At 38.8% G+C, this 25,961-nt stretch overlaps 3 protein-coding genes across 6 annotated transcripts; 2 read left to right on the forward strand and 1 right to left on the reverse strand.

Moving 5' to 3' along the window:
- Positions 1–1,438: 1,438 nt before the first annotated feature.
- LOC131299866 (serine--tRNA ligase) lies at positions 1,439–13,491 on the reverse strand. Of its 2 annotated transcripts, none has more exons than XM_058325442.1 (10): positions 12,960–13,491; positions 12,709–12,852; positions 12,546–12,616; positions 8,895–9,056; positions 7,922–8,027; positions 6,922–7,115; positions 6,208–6,311; positions 5,852–6,035; positions 2,802–2,981; positions 1,439–2,175 (listed from the first exon to the last, which is right to left on the reverse strand). In XM_058325442.1, the coding sequence occupies exons 2-10, from the start codon at positions 12,839–12,841 to the stop codon at positions 1,966–1,968; spliced, it is 1,344 nt and encodes a 447-aa protein (XP_058181425.1). In that variant the 5' UTR covers positions 12,842–12,852; positions 12,960–13,491; the 3' UTR covers positions 1,439–1,965. The 2 variants fall into 2 exon arrangements, with proteins under 2 accessions (XP_058181425.1, XP_058181430.1); XM_058325447.1 differs by having other exon boundaries at positions 12,966–13,342.
- A 1,650-nt stretch (positions 13,492–15,141) lies between these two features.
- Positions 15,142–19,403, forward strand: LOC131299881 (actin-related protein 2/3 complex subunit 3). Of its 3 annotated transcripts, none has more exons than XM_058325456.1 (6): positions 15,153–15,369; positions 16,960–17,109; positions 17,208–17,287; positions 17,850–17,958; positions 18,038–18,307; positions 18,992–19,403. In XM_058325456.1, exons 3-6 carry the CDS (start codon positions 17,285–17,287, stop codon positions 19,132–19,134), a joined length of 525 nt encoding a protein of 174 aa, XP_058181439.1. In that variant the 5' UTR covers positions 15,153–15,369; positions 16,960–17,109; positions 17,208–17,284; the 3' UTR covers positions 19,135–19,403. The 3 variants fall into 3 exon arrangements, with proteins under 3 accessions (XP_058181453.1, XP_058181439.1, XP_058181447.1); XM_058325464.1 differs by having other exon boundaries at positions 15,186–15,369; positions 16,960–17,007; XM_058325470.1 differs by lacking the exon at positions 16,960–17,109 and having other exon boundaries at positions 15,142–15,369.
- Positions 19,404–20,585: 1,182 nt separating this feature from the next.
- LOC131299903 (ubiquitin C-terminal hydrolase 22-like) lies at positions 20,586–25,722 on the forward strand. Its single transcript, XM_058325479.1, has 3 exons — positions 20,586–21,788; positions 22,646–22,770; positions 24,633–25,722. The coding sequence occupies exons 1-3, from the start codon at positions 20,911–20,913 to the stop codon at positions 25,397–25,399; spliced, it is 1,770 nt and encodes a 589-aa protein (XP_058181462.1). The 5' UTR covers positions 20,586–20,910; the 3' UTR covers positions 25,400–25,722.
- Positions 25,723–25,961: the final 239 nt, after the last annotated feature.

Consider the following 25,961-nt stretch of genomic DNA (forward strand, 5'->3'; position numbering starts at 1 on the left):
ATCGTTTGGCTCCTTGGTTCTTGAAGGTATAAGAGGGCCATTGTTTCAATAGTATTCTGAGAGCAACCACTTTGTACATGTATTACCAAAAGTTTAGTCTGTCTCCAATTTCCCCCATCCAAATCTCTAATAATTGGAGACTAGATGGGTTCCGTTATTGTTTTCGTTTAACGTGCTATAACATAATTCAAATGCAGCAATGAGCTAAAATGGAGTCTGACAAGAACCATTAGTCAAATCAGAGATACCTCCCTCCAGAAAGGGGGTTCCTAAATCCTGGTGTGCAAATCTACCATGCTCGCGCAAGTGGTAGGCTCTTGTCCCCCTTCTGTGAGGCCAGAGTTTGAGCCCCACAAGAGATGGAGTTTGAATTTCGAAGCCATGGATAGACTCTAAGCTCCCGTTGACTAATATTTCACCATCTTCCGCTAACTATAAAATATGGCCAAAAAAAAAATATCCAAGTGTGCCTTAAGGCTGCTGTCCCAAGCTCAAAAATCTCATCCTATTGCAGATCATAATGTAGAACTCAATGAGTAAAACATCTCCCCAACAAATGATTTCGACCGAGTAAAACATCTCCCCGACAAATGATTTCGACCGGACACATCAAGAACTCAGTGATCAAAGAACATGCTTCTTCCTGAAATAAACACCATATATGAATTTGGAAATGTACTTCATAGTCAATAAATTTCATTAGACCATGAGGTTACTGTTTTCTGATCAACTTTAAATTGGTATGTCTGGCACTCATCGAGCTCTACGACATCAACAAATTTTTGGGCTCGAGATGAAACCTGAATTGTGGACACAGTAAGTCGATTCTGCTGTCCATATAGTTCAGTATTCTTTACCTCAAAATCAGGGCCAATGCCCTCCCTTCTTCTGAACTACAAACATGACTCTCCATGGCATCTGGTACTCCACGGCTCAAAAACCAGGGCCGGTAGAAACTGTATCCCCCAAGTAAAGACAGAAATCTGGCCACTAGTACAAGCTCAAACGATTGATCTCAAAACTTCTGTGATGCTCCCAAGTGGTATGGGAGCATCATACTCCCAATGAATTACAGCCCTTGGATTGAAAATAGATAAATCACAGCCTTTAGATCAAAACCAAAAACTAAAAATGGGGTGGTTTTGTTAAAAATGAGGTGGTTTTGATCTAAAAAACGGAGGATTACTTACCACAGAACAGACAACACTTACCATTCACTAAGGCAACACTTACCATTCACTAAGGCAGAACTTACCACACAAGTGTGGTAAGTTCTGCCTTAGTGAATGGTAAGTGTTGCCTTAGTGAATGGTAAGTGTTGTCTGTAATTCATTGGGAGTATGATGCTCCCATACCACTTGGGAGCATCATAGCCTTTGCCCTCATAAGCAGTTATAAAGACATCATAAAATCCCACCTCCTACGAATTGGCCAACAATTAAGAGAAATAGGTAGCCTCCAATTCATACCATATGTATGAGAGCTCATATCTGATCACATAATGGTCTCACTTTAGTTAATAAAAACAAACTAACAAACTCTTAGGCATCCATCGTATGACTGTTTCATCGTATGCATGTTTTTCGGAAACTCTAAGAGCATCTCCAAGGGAGTAGCAGAACCAAAACTAAGCCATATTTGAAGATCCAAGTCAACCAAAGCCACTCCAAGGGAAGTAGCAAACTTGTTACACCATGTTGGTGTAACTCTCTATCCCTCTCTCTTCAATTTTTGAAGAGTTAAGAAATGGCTCTTTTAACTTCCATCTAATCAAATTTAGCATTTAGTCCCTTTAAGCACAAAGAGTAATAACAAACTTAAAGTTTGAAGAGTCCCTTGGAGTGCACTTGTTGCGAGTGGTTCAAATATGCTACCTCCCTTGGAAATGCTCTAAGAAGTACTCGAACCAGAGCAATAAGGCGTTCACATAAATATCAATCATTCTAAATGTCCATGCGAAAGCTGTCAAGCCTTGGATTTTTTCCCTTTTGCTTCTTTCTCAGGGTTGTTAGGGAAAGGGAGGAAGGTCTTTCCACCCATGAAATCTCGCAGCACTTCTGGAATCTCAACACCATCTTCCCTCTGGTAATTCTCAAGGATGCAGCACATAGTCCTCTCTGTCGCTGTGAGGGTAGAGTTCAACAGATGAACATACTGCTTAGCCTGCTCATTACTCTGCAAAACAAATTTTCAGCAAGGGTGAAAATTCAAGTATATAAGCCAAGTACAAAACTCTAAAACACAGCCCATCAACTGGGGCATCTAAAAAGTGATCGCAAGTCCTTGAGGGGATATTGACCCCAGTTGCAGCTTATCTCAATTCAGGTTCTTGGTATGTTGATGTACAAACTTATTTGCTTTAGGCTGCATTCAGTTGCTGCAAAAGGAAAGAAAACTATGGGAATATCTAACTTGCCTGCCCTTTTATATTAACTTTAGACTTTCCCATTAGGATTAGAATTATCTCAAAAGTTGTCCTACAAAAAGTGCAAGATTTGAAGGAATCTAATTTTTAAACGAGTTTCCTATTTAAACCAAAACACCTCAACTTTCGTACAAAATTCTTTTATCAAATGAACGCACAAGGGAAAATCCATTTCCATATGCTTCACTTATGTTTTGCCCGAATAAATTTCTTATAATAAATTCTTGACAACAGAAGTTACAGAACAGAGCCTTTACTTATCAAATTTCACACAATGACATCATCATTATGTCAATCGTGAATCACTAACGGCCAGTAATAACTAACATTGAACAATTCCACTAGTAAAATAGATGGAAGCAGACAACATCTATACCTTTTTCTGTCCAAATCTAATCTCTAATCTTCTGGACTGATAGTCAGTACAGTTTGAACAGGACACAAGTTCTCTGTAAGTATTTGATGCAGGATACCATCCTTCCAAATCATACTTCTTTGCAGCTGCATCATTCAAAGCACCCGAAACAATAGCCACAACTTGATAGGGTATGTTTAGCTGCAGAAAAGAATTGTCATATTGTTACAAATAGCAAACATCGATAAAAAGAGATAAATCATGATGTCACCAGCACGGCCCCAATACAGGATACTGCATTTCTTTTAGTACGATGGTAGAGTTTAACATCATCCAATCAATTCCAAAATTGTTTCCTCAACATAACAAGTCAAGTATGCAACATTTGGCAAACTGATGCAAACCAAGATACCCATAGATAATATAGAGAGAAACTCCCAACTGGGATACAAAAGAGACTAGCTCTTGATAATATTTGTTCAGATCTGATACCAAATGATGTTTAGAGCAGTGGGTTGTTCAGATCTGGAGATTTCAAGTGAAATGGTGTCTCCGGCGAGATTTCCACGGAGGGTAGTTTTCCGACAAGATTTCCGCAAGTTGAATGGTGGGGATCGAGTCAAAATATCAAAGGGAATCCAAGATTAAAGAAAAAGAGCAAAATCTCATTCAAGGGGATAAACCCCAAAGGATAGAGAGACAACTTACCTATTTATAGACTCAAGACCCTAACAATACTAGGGACAGTAAATAGACACAAACGCCCCTAAATCCTACTGCATCACAAACTAAACTTGCAACTACCTAGAAATCACCAAATATACACTCCATATATGTAATAATAATAATAAAGTGAATTCTCGAACTAGGCAAAAATTCATTTTGGCCCCTTCCAGTTCTGCTTTGCAGCAGTTCACATATATTTTATAAATAGCCAAGAGCCCCCCCATGGAATTCTGAACTAAAGTGGAACCGAATACAAGTTGAAAGGAAAAAAAACATACAATTGATGTCCCTTCAGCCGTTTGCCGCCTTCTCTATTTTATATCCTCAGTTCTTCACATGTTTGGACACATTAACCTAAAGTCACAGAAGCTACTTAATATAAACAAACACATAACATGTACAAGGACTGTAAGCGGGTGTGTACAGTACATACTTGCGAGTGTGTAAGACAATATTTGTGTATCCCAATTCCTTTTGCCTTTTAATCCTTCAGGCAGGCCTTTGACTGATTGAAGACAATTTATGGAACACAATTAGTCTATTTTTCTTTTGAATAAGTATTGTGGTGCTGTGTGCGAGGCTGAACAGAGTTGGCAAAAATGGTGCTACAAGGAACATCAACTTAGGAGAACAAAGATTTACGGAAAGATATTGGAGATAGTCCTAGAGATGTAGGACAAGTGTACAATTTTAGGGTTCTAGGATGCACCACAAAAATACGGATGAGAAGGAAAATTCTGTACTTTAGGCCTGTTGGGTGGCTGTTTGAAGGCTGTGAACAGTAACAAATATCTGTTGGACAGTTGATTATTTCAGGAATTACAAAAAAAGAAAGAAAGAAAGATAACAAAAACTCTAAGACTCACTCCTACAAGCTAGGCATCACGCCTAGAGTCCCAAAGCATGACACAAGAATTAGAATTGCACCACACAACTCACAAGAAAGCTAAAAGCTACGAGATTCCTCCAAAATATAAACTCTATTAATTTAAAAGCATAACATAGCCTTATATAGACTTCCCAAACTAGAGTACAGACTACTGCAAACAAAAGAGGCTACTATTTTTTAGACTTCTATAACAAATACATAATACCAAAAAAAAATCGCACTTATAAATAAATAAGTTGACTCATTAAAACATGTGTGAATGTCCCACATCGAATAAACAGAAAAATGGTTAGACGGACCGTAATATACAATTGGGTGGCTCACCACTTACAAGGCTTAGCTAAGTGGATATGGCTCATCCGATGTATATTGGGCCCAAGTGATGTGATGGACTCTTTGTCGTTACTCCCATACAAATTGGGCCGTGAGCACCTAGTGGTGGGTCGATGCATCGTTCAAACTCCCAAAAAGTGGTATCAGAGACGATCTATGGGAAGACTCTCCGCGCGCCATTGAATGGCCTTGCATGGAGAACACTTAGTGGAGCGGGAAAAAATCCAAGGCGACTCCCGAAGAAGCATGGTGGCTCGATGCTGAAGTGTTATATTGGATGGCTCTATATCGATGGAGTGGGTATCCCATATGTCTCCCAATGAAGCAAGGTGGGTCGATGATGTGGCTCTGAATCGTTGCACTAGGTGCTGAATAAGCCTAGTTTGGGAGATAGGGTTGAGAGTAGTACATCAGAATCAAGGGCGAGTTTGGATGCAAAGAAAGAGATCAAGGTCCAATGGACAATTCACATATGAGGGGGAGATTTGATAGAACAAGTGTGAACATTAAGTCCCACATCGAATACACAGAAATATGGTTGGACCTTAATATATAATTGGGTGACTCACCACTAACAAGGCTTGGCTTTTAAATGGATATGGGTCATTCAATGTATATTGGGCCCATGTAGGGATGGCAATCTCGGCCGACCCGTCCGTATCCGATCTGTTACCCGTCCCGAACGGATCGGATATTCGGGGATTTTTTCGGGGATCGGAGCGGATTCGAATTTTAAAAAAAAATGAAAAAATTGGGGACCCAATCGGATTTGGAGATAAAGCAGTCCCTGATCCGATCTGCCCGCGATCCCAAAAATATATATCCGTCAGGGATCGGGGCGGATTCGGGAACAAGTGAAGGGTTCGAAGTTCGGATATTGCTATATCCGTCCCCAATCTGCCCCGTTGCCATCACTAGGCCCATGTGATGTGGTGAGTCTTTGTCGTTACTCCCATACAAATCGGGCCTTGAGCACGCCGCAACGGGTTGATGTATCGCTCAAACTCCCAACACAACCCATGGATGACTAACAGCCCACCTATAGAAACCCTAAAGTAAGGGGAAGAAATAACTTAAGTATACACATAGTTTACCAAAATTCTAGGGAATGAAAGCTCCATACCATCTTGTAAAACTCCTCAGAGTTTTTAATCATTTCCTCATGCATGTCCCACGATTCATTGCCATTTGGGCTAGTAAGACAGAATTGCTCCACTTTCTCAAACTGATGAACACGGAAAATTCCAAGAGTATCTCGACCATGTGAACCTGCTTCTTTGCGGAAGCAAGATGAATATCCAGCATACCTGGTAATTCATGCAAAATATACTCAACAATAAGCAACCAATACATATTAAGAACCAAAAAAGAAATAAAACAACAAAACACTCCTCGTCAACAGCCAAACAGATAAGTCTCATGCATGGAGGTTATCTTTTTTTCTTTTTCGATGATGATATTCATGGAGGTTGTTATAACCTTAACGGTAGCTGTGATGGATGGATCCAATCATCCAGATGATACGCACAAAGCGGCTGCTCAGCAGTGGCGATCAAATATTTGTCCTCTCCCTCACCAGTTACCTGTTACCAAACAACTAAATCAGGCATCGTCTAATTGTGGAGGACTAAAATCACAGGAGAAGTAATTTGGAGAGGCACTTGGAACAGCTTATCTACTTCAAGACAAACCATCTAGGACGCATGCCAACAAGGTCACAAGGAGAAGGAAAAAGCATAAGCATCCGTGCAGATAGATCTTATCTGGAAGACGCCAGTTAATAGAAAGAACTATAATCATCAAACAAAGGAATACGGTATGAAGAAATTCTTTGCTTCTCCTTATTCATTCTCTCATTGACCTCTTAACTGAGCAATTTGAACTTGGTTCGAATCAGACACGCAATTTCACATGTGTTTCATTTCATGGAGGGTGTATACAATATCAGTGATTAAGGATAGCAATAATCATGAACAAAATTGAATGCAGAATCCTCTATTGAAAGATCCTGATCCCCACAATACGGACAATTGGACAAACTGATATATGCAGTTGCGAATATTTGTAGCGGATAGGCTTACTATTAAATGAGAATATTTGACAATTCAACCAAAACTAGGATGGTGAGTACACAAACAATGTATGCTCACTCAGTTACTTGATCCTAACATCTCTAAATCATCACCGGCTTACCTTGTAAAGCTCTTCATCAAACTGTGCTAATTGAGCACATTTTGCCATGATATCCTTCCTCATGAAGAATGGAGTCTGCAGTGACGTATATCCCCTTTTTTCCAGAAAATCCAGACCAAAATTAATTAGGGCTTGATTAAGGCGTACACCATCTCCTTTCAGGTAAAATCCTCTACCTCCCGCCACATTAGCACCTAGATTCTCCACAACACATTAGCATTCAAAGATTAATAAAACTGAACACATAAACGAAAAGTAGAGATAATGCACTTATGAATAATGAAAAGCAAGATTTTGAGGGAACAATCCATGAGATAAAGAAGACCTTATAACAGAGAAGACCATACAATGTGGAAGTAAACTGACAATCAGGACATGAGAGGACATTAATCTCCAAATTCCCAACCTTGGATACTTGATACACAGTTTTATTTAAAACCACAGCCCGATAGGCAGTGGTTAAAGGGACATAATGCCGAGTGCCAACAGTAGCTAAAGGGACATAATGCCGACAAATTAGGACACCCCCCCCCAAAAAAAAACAAAAAAAATGCATGTTCATATTTTTTGAGACAGCCTAACATATATCTTTCACACTTTTCACCTACTTTTTAAACATACTTTGAGGCTACCAATGCCCATTGGCGGTGGTTAGCGTTTTAATTATTTGATTTACTTGCTCTAGCCTTCTAGGACAACACAAGTGACCAAAGAAGAGTACAATCAAACGACAGATCTCACTCAAAACCTCACAGTGCATCAAACTGGCGTGAAAATTTTCAGGAGGAAGTTTTCCAATCTTAGTGAAATCCACAGAATCAGTTTTTGCTCAAGAGAAATCTCGGAAGAAGAAAAGGTAAGATTGGAAAAACTCCGAAAACTTCACAAAAGATGTTTCGTGAATACACAATTATATTTAATGGTACTTCAAGATCTTGCTTATGTCAACTTACAAAAGAACATTTCTTAAACAACAGAAATGAACCGCCCAACAAAATACCTTTCTTTGTATCTGCAATACCAAGAAGCTCAACAAGCTCAACGTGATTTTTTAGTTTGGGTTCCACCCGCTTCTGCCCCCAAGAGCGGATTATGACATTATTTGCCTTCATAAGTCGTAAAAAACAAACGAACACAAATAGTTATCAAAACGAGAATTGTATCTAATCAAGATTCGAGAATCATATCATGAATTGATATTGACTACTTCATCAATCTGAAAGAGATTAAATAAGTTGATAATCATGAAACTATACAATAATTATGGTTGAATGCCATGATTGTCTAATCTAGTTGGGAAGACAATTGCTTTCATAACACCATGTGTGAGTCCGAGTTCCACCAACTATAAGACCATTTAAAACCTCAGTAAATTTCTCTGTTGACATTTAAAAAATGGATTTCTTATCCTTTAAAGAGTAAATGATAGGAGGGAAAAGTGTGGGGAATCTTTAACGGGTGCACAGTATAACTAAATCTTTGAGTCTTACTTGTACGACTCATATCCTATTAAATTGTATTCATTTCAACATAATACTAGCAGATAATTTGTGTCCAAAAATTTCTTAGACTCAAATATCCTTAGAAGATACATTCTCATGGGAAAAATAAGAGAAAACAGTGACTTGGTCGTATTTAATCATCTAATCAGTAATCACAAATTGATCAAGAAAAATGCAGGACATCAATAGTTCCCACACTAAACACTCCAGAAAATAGTTTTGAAAAGAAAAAAAAGATGAGAAAAGGTTTGGAATCTTTCAAAAGACTTAGACCTGGTAATTTCATAAATTAAAATTTGTAAACGGAATATTGAATAAAAATGTGACTCACAAAATTCATCGCCGACAGATTCACCCATAGATTTGTGTCAATTTAGGCATGAATCGTCAGTTGAATAGCTAAATTGTTTTCATGAATCAAAGTTTCCCAAACTTTCATAAATAGAATACCATATATAATGTCATGCATACCTCGTCATTGCTAATTGGAACTGAATCATGCACCAAATTTCCAATTATTTCCAATTTTGAAGACAGTGCAGCTTGAGCCTCCTGAACTTCTATTTCTTTCTCCGCAGTCAATTGTTTTTTCTCATCACTACTTTTAATCAATTCACTTGAATCCTTACCTGCCTGTTCCAAGCCCAATAATTACACAGTTCATTGGAAACCCCAAGTCTCAAAAAAACTAGTCAACTCCTCATTCAGCCATTGTAAATTAGTTCAAAACCAAACCACCACCACCGATTTTACAAATTCAAAAAAGCCACTACGGTGTCTATAAGCCACAAAATTCAATTTCACTTTCACAAATAGAACACGAGATACTATGGAATCCAATGCAAAAACAAGAGGTGCTTGGACAGCCTTCATCTAGATTTTGCAACCATGTTCTATTACATATGTCCCAAGCATATGTGTACTCCCGACATGTGATTTTATATTTTGAGCCTGTTTTGCTACCTCTTTTTGGCCTTTTCCATTTCCCCTTTTCGGCATTTGGCTGTTTGGCAACCCCAAGCCATAACTCATTCCCATAAAATGAGTTCTCATATTTTGATGTTAGGCTGAAATGCAAAAAGAGGTTGGGAGGAGTTTTTCAACTTCTCTTTTTTTCATATTCAGTCTGGTGAAGGGCAAAAGGACATAACTACCTTTATCCTTTTCAAATAATTACAATCATAACCTTATTTGATACAACGAGAAGGTGGGCCAATGCAATAATGATAATTTTTTTTTTTCCGAAGTTAATTATCCCTCCCTCCTATTTGTTTATTTGATGATTCCTACTTAGGAAAAACTGTTGAAGAATTTCAAATATCGATATAACAGTAACTATACCTCCGTTTGTGTTTATTTACTTGATCGTTAATTCTTCCTAATTAACCAAAAAAAAAAGTTGGAGACTATCAATTAAGGAAGAGCAAAACTATATTGCACAATATAACTTTTAAAAAATTGCTAAAAACATTATTCATACACATTCTAACAAGTAATTTCATAATAAATAACCGAGGGCAACATGGTAAAAAATCAACCCATAATTCCTTTTGATCACATATCTCCCAAACACTACTCTTGCAAAATGCATCATGCACATGTCATCCAAACACTCTACAAGATTTAAAATACATTCTGACCATAATTGAAAAAGCCAAAAAATTGAAAATGAAGAGCCAAAAAGTAGGCTCCCAAACACCGCCCTTCGTTCACATGAAGTTTTGACGAGATATTATGAGAAAGACTTGCTTTGTTCATCCTGTGCTTTGTTGCTCCAAGTATTGTCTCGGTATGCACACAACAGCACTTTTGTTACTTGGAAGTAGTGGTCTCCAAGGTACTTTGATCATGGTAATAGGCTAGTACTAAATTTTAGTTGGTAGGTCTCATATAATCTTTAGTATGATTCGGATTTTTCATCATTAAAATATCTTAAAAAATTCCACTATAGTCCAAGTGGGAACGTTAGAATATTGCACTTACATCAACTATTAGTTATTGTGTGCAGCGTAGTGCTGATCTCAACAAGGTTTGTCTGAACGATTAAACAGTTTTGTATTAGCAGTGATTACAGTTTGACCGTTTGCTCGGGTATCTTGGGTAATATTGGTACAGTTCAAGTAGGTTGGGGATTTGACATCTATGTACGAAGACAGGGTGCGGTACACTGTCATCTTGTTCATTCTGCAGATATTGCTAAGGAGGTCCTTAAGAGTCCATCAATAGCCCTGAACATAGGTACGGGTTTCTAACTATTATTAATCAAGTATTACCGAGTGGATACGATCTGTTTAGTCTGATGTAAATAGCCTCACAATAATATCCAGATATATGAATATTTGATTTGATTTTCTTGAAAAAGATGAGTCAGCGATAAACCCATTTTTGTCTTTCCTTCCACAGAAACCAAACATGTAACCGCCAGAACAATTTTGTGACCATATGATGCACGTCATAAAGGGAGTAAGAAAGAACAAGATTAAGCATTTGCATGCGGAAATTGCTTAGTTTCGCCAAACTCCATGGATTTAAGCGGACTAATGTATAGGGATGCCTCATGTTCTAATAAACTCTTGTTTATGCTTATTATAGCCAAAGTATGCTGCTGGTAATTTTTATAGTTCAGGGGTATTTCCATAACTTCAAGATCTCTGGACATGGGCTGTAGGGGTCATCTTGGGGGTCAAGTTATTTATTTGGTATTTTCATTATGTCTTGTTTAGGTTTAGATTGATTGTAGATGTCAAATGTTTAGGAGTTTCCTTATTTAAATTAGGAAGTCTCTAGTCCATATAAAAACATGTTATGCATCACTAATAATGGAGTTGAATAGTATGAGAAATTTTACAGCATTTTTTAAAGCCTCTTTTATGGATTGTGTGATGTAATCAAACCTAGGTGTGATGCCTAAACCCTCTAGGAGTGCTTCATAAAGCTTTTTCTTCTATTTTTCTCTTTTATTCCTGTTTTCTGTTTACTGTCGGCCTCTGTTACTATTCACAGGGAACAACACTATTTTGGTTTTGTTTCTCCTACTTTGTTAAGCCCTAACCCTAAACCTTCCATGCAATACAAAAACCCTATACTTCCTTTATGGTCTTACATCATCGTGCCTTAAAAATATCCTAGCCTATAATTTTTTCATATAAATTTCCTACAATTATGGGGTTCCATTGACGCAACATTGGAACGAATGACCCTTGTCCTAGCAAGAAGAGGATAGCAAGGGAGGAATGGTGAACACTTTCTACTGACATTATAGGCAGGTACACGCAATAGGACATGAGCCCATGATTGGATTCATACTCAATGAAACCATGCAATTTAATTTGAAAAGGAGAAAGAGATCAAACGAGAGAGAAGGGATCCAAAAAGCCCCACTTTCCTAGGGAGCAATGCTGGTGGACCTGTGTTCGAAACTTTGTTCAAGTTAGTTGGAGACTGGAGGACAGAAGGAAGTAGGTCAAAGAAAAGAATAAAACTGGATCAAGCTTCTGTTGTTTGGCAGGAGGAAACACACCGAAACATAGAAGCAAAAAGAGAGAAATAGGACAGAAACACTACACCTTTTAGTTAAGTGAATCCTTCAGGCTAAGACTCTAAAAATAATAATAATAATACCGGAAAGAAATGAAAGGACTTTCCTCACTTCAAAACATTTTGCCCTCCAAAACGGGGGTTCCTTAATTAGTTATCGCAAAATCAAACAAGGGCTCTTGCCTTCCTACTTTCCTTCCCCTTCCTTCTTATCTAAACTAGGGATATCTGATCAATAGCCTGCCAAGCTTCATGCTCGCAGATCCATGTTTAAGAGTACTAGTTTTCCCATGTCTTGCAGTACAAGAAGACCCTTCAACAAATCATTTGAACACGGACAGGGGTTATGGAACTAAGAACTAACAATTTCCACAAACAAGGCCAACATAACAAGAATTCAAGTTGGATAACTGTCAACGATTCATTACAGCAGCAAGTTTTAATACTATGCAACATGTGTAACAGAAAATTAGAAGCACAAATCTATTCATATTCATCTTGGTTAATCAAGTCCCCTTCAACTTGGTTTCAATTGTCAACAACCCAATAATCATACTCAACCAGTAAATCGTCAGTAATACTTACGATTTTCAGATTGCCGATGTCTTTGTTAATCTTGTTAATATCTTTCCTGCATTGTTCGAACTCAAACAGGCCTAAACCACCAATATGAAGTTGCATCATCCACATGTTCGAATATAAAACCATGAAGAATTGCACAAATTGAGAATAAGAGATAGGTAGTTACGCAGTCGCCATTCTTTGTCGAGACGAATGACCTCGTCAACAAGATCCACGCTCGCAAATCTTCGTCGCTGCGATTCGCGTATGATTTCCGGATTGTGGCCCTTATCTTCCCGAAAAAGATTTATGTCCAGCATTTTCCTTCTCTCTGTACAAACAACAAAAAAAATTGTTTCGATTCACAAGAGTATGCGTAATCATTATGCAGGAATACAAGCAAAGCATGGTGCGTCGATCGAGAGAGAGAGAGAGTACCAAAACTTTAACGGGAATCAGGAGGATGGATGTTGGGACAACTACGTTACAGAGTTACAGTAGTTGAGAGTTGGGGAGAAGGTTTAGAGAGCCGGCGGGGGTTAGGGTTTTCCCTGGGTCGCGTGTTTTCTACATATATATAGACATATACCCAGACCTTTTCCTATCCGCGGTATCCCCGATAATAAGGAAAATCCGCACCCCTCTTATAAGCCGTTGGATTGTGTCCAACGGCCAGGATTAAAAAGGCCAATCTCGCGGTCTAAAAGAGGTCCGGCTCAAATAACCTCAACCAGTTCAGATTACCGAAAGGTCTCTCTCATCCTTTCCCATTTCTTTCGCGTTCAGAGAGAGAGAGACCTTGGATGAGATCTGGGGTTCGATGGATTCTTCTTCGCGGGCTTTTCTTTGTTCGATTTTCTTCTTCTGAAAATCGCCTCTGACCTTGGATGAGATCTGGGGTTAGATCGATTCTTCTTCGCGGGTTCTTCTTCGTTCAATTTTCTTCTTCTAGAAATCGCCTCCTCTCTCTCTCTCTGTATTAGGTGACATTCTATTTTAAAAAAGAAGGTTTTGGAAAAAAGAAGATAATTTTAAAATAAAAAATCATGTGTTAATGTAAATAATTTTTCTACCAATATGAATCTTGTTTGATGGTGTAAAAAAATTAAAAAATATTTTTCATTTTCGTTATATTTGAGTTTGAAATTACCTTAAACGCAATTAGGTGGGTTCTTAAAAAAACAAACATCTACATAAACAAACATTTACATAAACTCCCTCACATTTGCATTATGCATTATGGCTCACACACTACTCCTCCAAATGTAGTGTGTGTGGAACTCTAAAAAAAATGTAAGTGTATGCGTAAAATGTTTGTGACTATATAATAATTGTTCAACATTTTCGTATGATTTTTCAAATGTGCCGTCCGATTAGGAAATGATGTGCTTTGGGTTGCAAGTATTTTCGTCATTTTGTCACGCTAGATGATAGGGCAGAGACACTATTCACATATAATTCATGCGATTTTTCATATTACTTTACTAGGTTTCCGAACTTTTGAGGAATTTCGTATGTTTCCTCGCAAATATGCTTCTATTTCATCTTTTTGTGCGGGGTATTTTTCGTCTTTCCAAACTTCCAACTCTCATTCTTGACTTTGCTGATCTCCTTTGTTTTGGTGAAAAAGACCCGAAGAAGAGGATGTGCTCCGTTTGTCACGGTGAAAGAGACGATAAGAAGAAGATCAGTAGAACCCGGCTTACAACAAAGGAAAGGAAAAACTTAGGCCCAAATTTAATTTGGGCTAACCACAGAGTTGATTACAATTTTACATTAATTAATATAGGTTTACAAAATCATACTTGAAACTGTTAAATGTCAAATAAAAAATGACTCAACAAAAAATAAATACTTTAACTTACAAGGTTCAAATCCAAACCCCAAATTTTAAACATACAAGATCAATATAAAAACTTTCACTTCATAAATACAAATTCATATAGTAATTTATAACATATATTACATCCTACAATAACACCCAAAATTAAATCAACGGGCACGACTTTTTCGTGTGTAGCACGTTGCCATGTCCCCAATATATATATAACCGGGCACGACTTTTTCGTGCGAATCTCCCATTGCTAATTTTAACTTTGTATTTTTTTTCTTCATTTCTTACCAAAATACTTTATTCAAACGAGTGATTTTGCTAAAAATCATAACCTTTTCTTTTCTTTCCTTTTTTTGTTACTACGAAATCCCTCCCTCTAAAGAGACGAGCGGTAAAAAATGTCAAAAGAATGCAAGTGCAAAGAGAGTAAGTAAAATGCAATTTTAGATCTTTGCACAAAAATCAACATTCAGCATCCTCAACAAACACCTCAATAAAATTAGTTCTTACAGTACCCAATGGGCTATTTCTACCGAGTATAACTAAGGCTCCGTTACGCAACTTGATTTAAGTACTTATTTTTAAGAATGTGATTTTAAATTTAAAAAAATATATTTACGTAAATAATTTTTTTACTAATATGAATCTTATTTGATAGATCTCATTAAGATCTTTTATACGGTATAAAAAAATTAAAAAATATTTTTTATTTATATTATTTTTAAATTTAAAAATATAAAATAAATTACTTGTTTCTTAAAAAGATTTCTAGAACGGTTCCAATACAACTCTCTCTCCCTCTCTCTCTCTCCCTCTCCAACAACAAGAAGGATGCTATCGAAGTGACGTCATCACGGATGAATCTTAGAACCGAAGTGACGTCGTTCCGAAGTCCATCCCGAGACTTCCCAACCAACCAACCAACCAAAACCATTTCCCGAGCAGTTGACTCGAAAATCTCCGATCTAATCCGCACTGCAACGATGATCCCCTAGTCTTCATTCGATCACTCAGGTACCACTTTGTCCACAAATTTCAATTTATTGTCAGATTAATCTTTTCGGTGGCATTTTCTCGGTGAATTTCGGCTTTAATTAGCTCCACGTTGATCGAATTAGGGCTTCTGTGTGCATTCTTGTATGAAGGATTCTTTAGTTTTTTTTTGGTAATGCAAGGTGTCCAGGGTCAGCTTGCACACATCTCAAACTAATCCTTGCAATCCCTCCTACAGCCATTTCACACGCATAAGGGTGAGGTGAGATGGCCATGAGAGTTGTTGGCGAGGAGAATTGAACCTAAGACCTTAGGATGGAGCAAATATCTGAGTTCCAGGCCAAGACCACCGAGGATTCTTCAATTTGGGTCTGAAAAGAAATGGGTATGATGAGTTTTCACTCAATAGGCAATACCAGTGTCGATTCAGTGGGAATCCGAATCGGATGGCAATGTTGTATGGAGGAGGTCAGACCCTGAATTAAACGATCAATTGTGGAGTGCCCACCTAGTGCCTTTCTTGATTAATCATGTTGGATAAAAATATGAAAACCCCATCCAGATGGGGTTGGATCGGCTTTATTGATTTCTTGTCTCCTGAATCGTGAGTGCACTCGTTGAGATATAAGCCTCGGCTGAATCCAGTGGAATCATTTCGATTTTAGACATGACCCCACGTTGATTGAGAGAGAAACCTCCAACACCTGGTGTCGCTCCCCTATTTGGCCGAAAGTGCTCAAGTCCAAGTTTTCAGTAGTTTCCACTTGGTTCTTAATCTAGCTTTTATTTCTCAATCAAGGAGGAATACCACAATTTCACACCACTTCAATACGTGTCATCCTCATCGCATGACCTATATTAGGATGCTAAATGGCTTTGAATTTTCGACTCCAAGAATGGCTTGGAATTTTCAACTCCAGAAGTCATGGATGAGAGCTCACTTCTATGTCATATAGGCTGATTCTATGGTCAATATGGAAATCCAAAATGAATATGTTCTTTCAAGCTCTCTTTCTTATCCAACATTTAAAAGAAGAAAGAGCTGGTCCTAATTTCTTGGAAACAGCTTTAAGCCAACCTGTCCTGCTAGAGATGGGAGTGAAGTCAGAAATCTGCTTCATAAATAGATTTATAACACAATGGATAAGCTGAATTTAAACTGTGATGAAGTCTCTCATCTTCAGCCACGAATGGGTGGGTTCACAGTAAGGTCACAGACTCCTTTAGAGGGGTGGTAACATCTACTAACTTTGGTCTCATTTGGGTATCCTCAGCCCTTGCTGCAAAGGCATGGCCCACAATAATTGGTTTGCCAGATGTGAAAATGTTACACCGTTCTTAATACCATTTGCTGTATGTAGCTAAACATATCCTCCATTTCATTGTTTAGATGTCTTCCCGCTTTGAGTTGGATTTAAATATGGTATACGGAAAGCTAAACAGATGTGCCCACTGGCTAGTAGGCTTTGGTTGGTCCATTCCTAAAGGTCATTTGTTATCTTTTCAGAGGGTCTAAATAATATTTGACTTGCTGTGTTGGTTCATGTTGCTTATTCTTTCAGCTTCGTTAATCTTCCAGCAAGCTCAGTTGTTCTATTTTCTCTTATGTAGGGGTCAAAGGTTCAAGGATTGAAGATAACATTTTGTGTGAAACTCATTGTAAAAGCAGATTATTCCTATAAAAGCAGATTATTCTATAAACTCATTGAGCTCTGTCTTTTCTCCTATAAAAGCAGATTATTCCTTCTCTACTCAATATAGGTCTAAAACTACTCCACTATATGGATAACTGTTTCATGTGTTAACTATAATATTACATGTTATCAGCTCTGTTAACTATGTGTCGATGATTTTTACAGGTAAGTTTGCTCAGCCAGTGCAATCATTTTGATCAGTGAGGTTTCGTGATAAGGCAGCATTTTGTTCTGGAGTTAACATGGTATGGGAACTAGCTACTTCGCTTAACTTCTATTCTAATCTCTTTCTGTTGTTTTGACTGGATGGACAGTGGATACCAATCCAAAACTCCTTAAAGTTATTTTTATTGGAAACCCCTATTGAGTGGAAAACAAAACTTTGGTTGGTTGGTTGGAAAGGTAAGTGGCAAGGATGCAGCTTTAAGTAGGTATTGACCTGCTTAAGCTCAAACTATTAATGAGTTTAAAAACTTAGTGCTACAATTTTTGAACTTCCGGCGGATGATTGAGGCAAATAGTTTTGACTTTCCATGGTGTCCCTACTTGTGACATGCTTTTCACATTGTCTTTATATATGAAAATAAAAATCTTCTCACCAAACCCGTACATGCGTGTGCTATCTGCTATTTATTTAGCAGTTGTTAGCATTGTGCCTGTTTTATTGTGGCTGTAAGGAGCTGATGACCCCCACTTAAGTGATAATTCTTTTGGTTGGCTAGAAAGTATCTTCAAATGTTGGGTTTTCTATTTTGTGATGAGGTCCGGAGACTCATGTGAATATTTTTTGTATCATGGCTGTTCCAGGTTTATCATTCTAGCTTTGTTGATGATGAACAAATTACTAAAGCTTGTGGTTGCCCTCTTCTTCCTCTAAAAAGCCATATAAAGGGTCCCGCTCCAGTTTCAGATCAAGGTTATGGTTGGAATGTTTTCATTTTTTAAAGAGTTGATGATTTTATTCTATTCACGAAACATGTGTAATTTCTATGTAGATAGAACCGATATTGTTGACGAGGCAATCACATTCTTCCGCGCGAATGTCTTCTTCAGAAACTTTGATATCAAAAGCTCCGCTGATAAGCTTCTTATCTACCTGACATTCTATATCAATGTGGCTTTGAAGAGACTTGAGGGGTGTAGGACTTTAGCTGAAGGGACCAAAGCAATCATTAACTTGGGGTTGGAAAATGTTCCTGTTCCTGGAGAATCGGGTTTTCCTTTTCCGGGGCTCTTTACCCTACCTCAATCACAGAGAGAAGCAGGTAAAGCTCCTTGGAAGTTTTTTGTTTTCGTTATCTAGTTGGTAATTACTTATTTTTGCTTACATACATTGAGGCCTAGGAAACTTCAGCAACTTGTTTGGCACAACTTCTGCTTATGCTATTGGACCAAAACCAACTTAAAAAGTTGCTTAAAAGCTGATTCTGAGAATTTTGATTTACGCCATCAGCTTTTAAAATCTAAAAAGTTTTGCGTAACACCCGCACTGGAATTTTGCACACCTTTTTGCCTTTTCGATACATATTGGTCCTTTGTGGAATGAATTGGTTAGAGCCCATCATTGTCTTCAATGGGATACTTGTAGCAAAGTTTTTAGATTGGTCCATAAGAGGTGACATTATTGTTGTTGTGATTAAAGCAGCAGTACCAAACACTATCCCAACAAAGATCAGAAGTAGTCAAAGCTGTAATTGTCGTACCCGTTCTTTCATTGTCTTTTCTTGTGGTGTTTGTATTATTTGCTCCTTGAATGATTGTTTTCTTTCTGCCAAACGAGTAATAGTTATTTAACTGTGGAATAATTCTCCATAAGGTTTCGTTGTACTGAGTGGAACCTGTTAGAGGCTTAGAGCTGTGATACCAACTCCATGTGTTGACTATTTTACTTGTTCTGAACTTGAAGCTTCCATTTCTTCCTCGGTGTCATGACAATTGATTGATTACAGAGCTATTCAGGAATTACTTGAAGCAGATAAGGGAGGAAACAAGTGGGAGACTCTTGAGCGTGGCGTACAGACCCAACGGAACCCCAAACAAATGGTGGTTGGCATTTGCCAAGAGAAAATTCATGAACGTCATTGTTCCCTGAGGAGCTTATTATAAGTCCATCCAGCGGATATCGCCATTTTCACACCCAGTGCATTGGACAATTATTGGCAGTGGTTCTGGTGCTTTCAGAAAATCTGCCGTAAAACGATCGAATTTACCAAGAAATAAGGATTGCAATTTTATTAGGCTATTGGTGCCGAGGGTTTTTGTAAATTGGGCTCCACTCCTAGTTTGCCCCATTTCTTGCTTCCCCGGTGAATCCTGTAGTGGTTAAATGTATGGGGGCCATATTCTTTTTTTTTTTTTTTACGCAAATGGAATGATCAACCTTGTGTTTGGAATCAGGGCAAACAAAGGCAAATGGAGAATGGATGTGATCAACCTTGGGGGCAGGGTAATCCATATTTGGAGAAACAAAAGCAATTTGGAAATTCAAATATCTAAAAAGTATAATGGGTCCCTTATAGATTTTCTTATAAGTTCAAAAAATGCAAATAAATTTCAAAATCTTCTTCTAATATGGCAAATTCATTCTTCATTTTGAAAATTTTTGAGATGGGTCGGAAATGCTCGAAGAATTACTCCTCTCTCTTTTTTTGATTCGGGGAAGAATTGACTCCTTATGCTTGCCTTGTCATACCTGGCCATAATGTTGCTTGATTTCGCCTTGAAATGACATTTTTGCTCTATCGTTATAATTGGGCATTAAAATGGTTGTCTTTCCCAAGGGATTGGGAGACAAGCGAGGGTGCTTGGCAGTGGTGTCAAGCGGTCGATCCGGTCGTTGATTTCGGCAATCGATTCGGATTTTGACTGAGCATTGAACGGTTTAGATCTATGTATGCTCAGATTCAATTCGAATTGTTGTACCAAAATGGATGGTTGGATACTGCTCGGCACTCCGCTTAGCAACATTCCCAGATCTTTCCCAGGGACCATGAGTTCACCTTGAAATGATATATGTTTTTCTATATTGTTACGATTGGGCATACCCAAGAGTGAAGAGTGGTCCTTGAAAACTGTACTTGGTATATTAAGTCAGCACTGTAAAATAAAAGCTACATAAGAGCACTGTGACGTGCCTTTTTCACCCCATATTTATGTATCATCCTTACATTTTGATGGTAATCTCACACAAATGTGTAGTAGGGAAGGTCCTTGAAACACGCGATAGTATTTTTGAAACAAGAAATAATTTTTCATGAAATTGAGTGCTCTCGGTAAAAAGAATTCATGATAAAAAAAAATAACCATCACCAATTTTATTCACATACTATCATACTCTTATTTAACTTCGAGTAAACTTATTAGAATAATCTATTCTACGAGCCAGACAGACAAACTTCAATTAATTTTATTATAGCATATTTCAAAATTACATAAAATATTAATATAAATTAAAAATAGCTTGAACTTTCAAAGATTATTATTGAGGGGGCCACAAAAGTACAAACTGAACCAAATTGGAGGGGGAGCTTGGGTGCACCATTTTAGCAACAGTACTAGGAGTAGCTCCTTTTCCTCTCTTCCCTGGTCCTCAGTCCTCTCTCTCTCCCTCTCTTAATTTTAGGATCAGAAATTAGCAAAATTATACAGCAAATTTAATTTAAAAGCACTTTCTTTTTTTCCCTTGGATCAATTTTTTTTCCCCTGGAAAAAAGACAGATCTGAACTTCACAGATTGGAATCGAAAACCCTAATCCAGATCCCCATTTTCACCCCCCCTCTCTCTCTTTTCTCTCTCTCTCTCTCTCCTCTCTCCTCTCTCCTCTCTCTCATTTCCTCGATCCCAATTCAATCTTAAAGAGGAGGAGAGATGGATCAACATTCAAACCACCACCAGCGTCGAAACGGCACCGTTTCGGTACCGGAGCCGTGCTCGCATTTATCCGATTTCCGATCGCGCCACGGCGGCGCCAAGCCCTTCAGGGCCTTGCAGGACTGCCTCCGGGTACGCCCTCCGGGCCGGGCCGCGATCCGCCGGGACCCGAACGAGGTGCCCCGCTGCGCCTCCTGCGGGCTGTCATCCCCTGCCTCGCGCCTCTACGCCTGCGTCTCCTGCGCCGCCGTCTCCTGCCTCGCCCACGCCCCGTCGCACGCGGCGGCGGGAGACGGCGGCGGCGGGCACGAGATCGCGGTCGACGTCGACCGAGCCGAGCTCTTCTGCTGCATGTGCAAGGATCAGGTCTACGACCGAGACTTCGACACGGCGGTCGTGCTCGCGCAGACTGCGGCGTCGACTCTCGGCGGCAGCGGTGAAGGACGATCTGCCCATCCTCCACTGCCACCGCCGCCCGAGAACCTACGGAAGCGCCGCCGCGTGGATTACCGCCCGTGGACGCCGGATCCGAGGGAACGAGCTCTAGTGGTCAGTAATTCGAGCCCATTAAACGGCGAGGCCACGTCATCGGGCCTGCCTTGGGGACTGAGAGGGCTGAATAATCTTGGAAATACATGTTTTATGAACTCTGTGTTGCAAGCGTTGCTTCACACGCCGCCGTTGAGGAACTATTTCTTGAGCGATCGGCATAACCGGTATTTCTGTCAGCAGCAGCAGAAGAATAACAACAATAGTGTTAGGAAGAATGATAATAAGAATTGGAGGCTTTGTTTGGCTTGTGACATGGATGCGATATTTTCAGCTGCGTTTTCGGGAGATCGGACGACGTATAGCCCGGCAAAATTTCTATACAGGTAGTTACTCGAGCTCGAAAAATGTTTGGAAATTTTTTTTCATAACTCAAGTGTTCGTTTCACGAATCTAATATGAAGATTAATTCCACCTAACGCTAAAGTGGGCCCAGTTAAAGTTGGGCCCAAATAGAGCAGTCATAAAATGAGTTGATAGTACTTGGAAGATTTCGAAACTAAGAACGGGCCAAAACCCAGGCCCGGGTCTTGACCAGCGGACCAACCTTTGAAAATGTTAATTTATTGATTCCCGTAATTTTTTTTCTTCTTGTTTTTGGTTATCATAGGCTCAATATGATCGTAGTTCGGTTGTTACAATATTTGTTTTGGATTATGTGTGATTGTAGAAGAAAACGAAATTAAACAGAATAGAGACAAATTAGAATGTCTGTTTGGGACCAGTTTGGTTGCTGGTTGCTGTTTTCAATATCGGTTGCGGACCCACTTCAAAAACTGTTTTTGAATCATAAACGTTCATTTTTTTTGGAGTAAAATACTTTTTATATGTCATTGGAGAAATATGTTATTTTCTAACAAGTTCTCAGAAAGCAAAGTTGAAAAACTGGCAACCATACACTTTTTGAAAAGTAATAGAAAAATGGTTATAAAAACAGCAAGCAAACAGGGTTTCTTTTAGGAACGAATACCTTGTGGTGCAGAACTGTTGGGTTGGTTGAGAATTGGTATCTATAATGTTTTGTACGGTGTTCTGCAAATTAACATGTAAAAGTACTTGTTTATGCCAGATGTAATTATTCGCCTTGTTGCTTCTGTGTGTTCACCGTTTGCAAAATAGCATTTCAAGTTTTTGGGGAGTTGGGTCAATTTGTGTAGCTTTTGATTCCCGTAGTTCTGTACAGTTGGTGGCAGCATGCAGCCAACCTGGCAAGTTATGAGCAACAGGATGCTCATGAATTTTTCATTTCCATGCTTGATGGGATTCATGAAAAGGTGGAGAAGGATAAAAGGAAACCCCAGAGTCAAGGTAAATCCATTCCGGCTGAATAAGTTTGTGTTTGTTGTCCTTGTGTTTTAGAGGTATACCTAATTTCAATTGCGAGTTCAAATGTCCCAATAACTGGAGATTGAGGACTGTAAAAATAGGTTTCTGTAACAATTAAACAACTGGGAAAATTCTGGTTGTTAGGTTCTAGTTAGTATGAATGTATGCCTGAGTGAGCTCTCTCATGTTGGCCTATTGGGTATGTAGTCTTTTAGGTGTCTTGCTAGTGATATGGGCCCCGAAGGACCTTCTATTAGGAACTGTCTTTTACTGTGGGCCCAATTCATTTTGCATGAATGTTGATACTGCTGGTGCTGGCTCAGATGAGGTGTTTTGTCTGTTGTTATTAATATTTGTGTTTTTCCTGTAAGGACATGTCTTCGGAAACACAATTTTAGCATTTTTGTTCCTGAAGGTTGCGTATCACAAATTAAAAAAATAAGAAGCATTTAAAAGTAAGAAACATGACTTGTTTGTGCTTGTTTCCACCCTTGGTATTTGTGGCAGTTCACAAAGTTAACATTCTAGACATGACGCCTCTTGATTCCTGTTTCTGACATTGGTGGCGGATTACAAAGTTAACATTGGATGCACTGGTTTGTGTGGTGAGAACTCTCGGGTATTTATTTGGTCCAAGATAGAGTACAAACACACTTCAAGTTGTTGCCTCAATATCGGATTTGATTCAAATGAATGCCAAAACTTAGTGCAAGTAGCAGAGTTGCCATAACCACCAGGAAGTTTGCTGGCTTTCTAAAATAATCTAAACAATCACCTGATAGGCCCTACCTTCTTTATTATGGTACTAGTATGTTCTGACTTCTGATCAAGCTGATCCAAGTATACTTGTGAAGGTTGAGAAGTAACTTCAATATTCAACTGCAGGGTATGGGTTTAGGTCCCTTTTTGCAATTTAGGCGTTGGCAAGTGCTCTCAGATTTAGGGCTAATACTGAACGTGCGAGATTGTCATCGTCTGCTTCTCTCCAGTAAGTCTCCATGTTCCTTAGTCTGCTTCGTTTCAAGACAGGAATATCTTTTCCATGTTAATTCTCACCTTGACTCCGCTTGTGCCATTTCTAGGGTCTGATCTTTTGACATAGCCGATGCCAAGCCTATGGAGTGTTCAGGAGGTCAAAACCTGTCTAAATCCTTTAGAACCTTCAAGATATCCTTTTAGCTTCTTGATGAAGTTCCAATCATCTGGCATTAAGGGACGAGGCAGAATTATTCCAATGGCAAATCTCAACCATAACTGGGTAACTGTGCTTCGTCTATTTCCTCTCCTTAAGTTGTCCCTCCTATTATCTTGGATGTCAGTGGAAATATATGTTTGTTAGGTGCAATCTGTTTCTTTTTCCTTCTTCTGGGGTAGCTGGTTGGTTAGCAAATTAGGAGCAATGTTTTGTCGGGCACTGCTAGTGAGCAAGTTACCTTGGATGTGACTGATTGGTTGAAACCTGTAGGATTGCTTAAGAGCTACTACATACTTACATATTTTCTACCACTGGTAGGAATTGTCCAAAATGGAATAGGGCAAACTGTTGATATGTGGGCTTTTGTGTGTCATTTTCCTGGAACTATTTCAATTTCAGTCATGTAGATATCGATTGCTAGTTTGCTACTGAATATGTAAGTTGGTTAATTTCCATTCGTGTTTGCACCTGCTTTGATTGCTGTATGCTTTCTCCTTGAATGTCGGTGATCATGTTTATTTAACTTATTTCTGCGTTCTCACTTCAATACCAAAGGAGAAAAGGTTTGGAAAAAAACATTTTCAATATACTGAAGTTACAGAGTCATATTGAATGTGCTCTCAAGTTTTACTGTATTTTTGTTATGCAGGCAAAGGAGATTGCTGTATCGCTCATAGGGTGTTCTGTGGCATATTGCGATCTGATGTCATGTGTACTGCATGTGGTTTCACATCTGCGACATATGAGCCGTGTGTGGACATCTCATTGGATTTGGAACCAAACCAGGTGGCTTCTACCAAGAAGCCATCCACAAAATCTCTTCATTCTTGCAGTGGTGAGGCAGATTCCAAATGTTCAAGCCAAACCTGTGGAATATCCACCCTAATGGGGTGTCTGGACCGTTTCACCAGACCAGAGAGATTGGGCTCTGAGATCTTCTGCCAGCGGTGTCAAGTGAAACAAGAATCTCTCAAACAGATGTCAATAAGAAAGCTTCCTTTGGTATCTTGCTTTCACATCAAAAGGTTTGAGCATTCTTCGAAGCAAAAAATGTCGAGGAAAGTCGACCGGTATTTACAGTTTCCGTTTTCCTTAGACATGGCTCCTTATCTTTCTTCGTCTATATTGAGAGGTAGATTTGGAAACAGAATCTTCTCTTTTGATGGGGAAGAGCCGGATGGTTCCAGCGAGTTGTCTTCTGAGTTTGAGTTGTTTGCTGTTATTACTCACTCTGGAAAGCTAGAAGCGGGACATTATGTAACGTATTTGCGGTTGAGTAATCAATGGTACAAGTGTGATGATGCTTGGATCACTCAAGTGAATGAGGACATTGTGAGGGCTGCGCAAGGATATATGATGTTCTATGTGCAAAAAATGCTTTATTACAAAGCAAGTGAAAAACCTGGTGCCTCATGATATGGATCAAACAGGTGAGATAACCCTAGTCCGAAATATTATTCATCCGCAGTCATGGTTAGAAGAAAATGACTGTTGCTATATGCGATGAAAACCAATGTCATTGAGTTGCTCTTATCCTCAGTCAGAGCAATCAGCTATATCTTCTGAGCACCTTTTTGGAGAGAGAATTTTGTAAATCTCAATTGGAACGTAGTTCTAAAGCGAGCCTGAATTTTTGAGGCATTGTCTTGCATTCAGAAGCTTATAACATCAAAATAAGGATTCTTAACAAACAGAAAAAGAGGAAAAAAGGAATAGAGAAAATTATTTCAATTGATTCATTTTTCCCCCATTCAAATGTTGTTGGTACATTCTTTTTTGTCTTGTTAATTGTTTCCTTCTTTTTTCCATGGATCCTCTGGAGTTGCGAGCTGAATAGTGCTAATCCTATACATGGCCAAACCATTTTTCTCATCTGAGTTAGAGGTTTCTCTTGAACATGTGGCCAAACCGTTTTTCTCATCTGAGTTTGAGGTTTCTCTCGAACATGGGTCCGGCTTTCACTTTCTTTCTTGTAGAT

The sequence above is a fragment of the Rhododendron vialii genome, chromosome 1a (assembly GCF_030253575.1).
Source record: "Rhododendron vialii isolate Sample 1 chromosome 1a, ASM3025357v1".
NCBI classification, from domain to species: domain Eukaryota; kingdom Viridiplantae; phylum Streptophyta; class Magnoliopsida; order Ericales; family Ericaceae; genus Rhododendron; species Rhododendron vialii.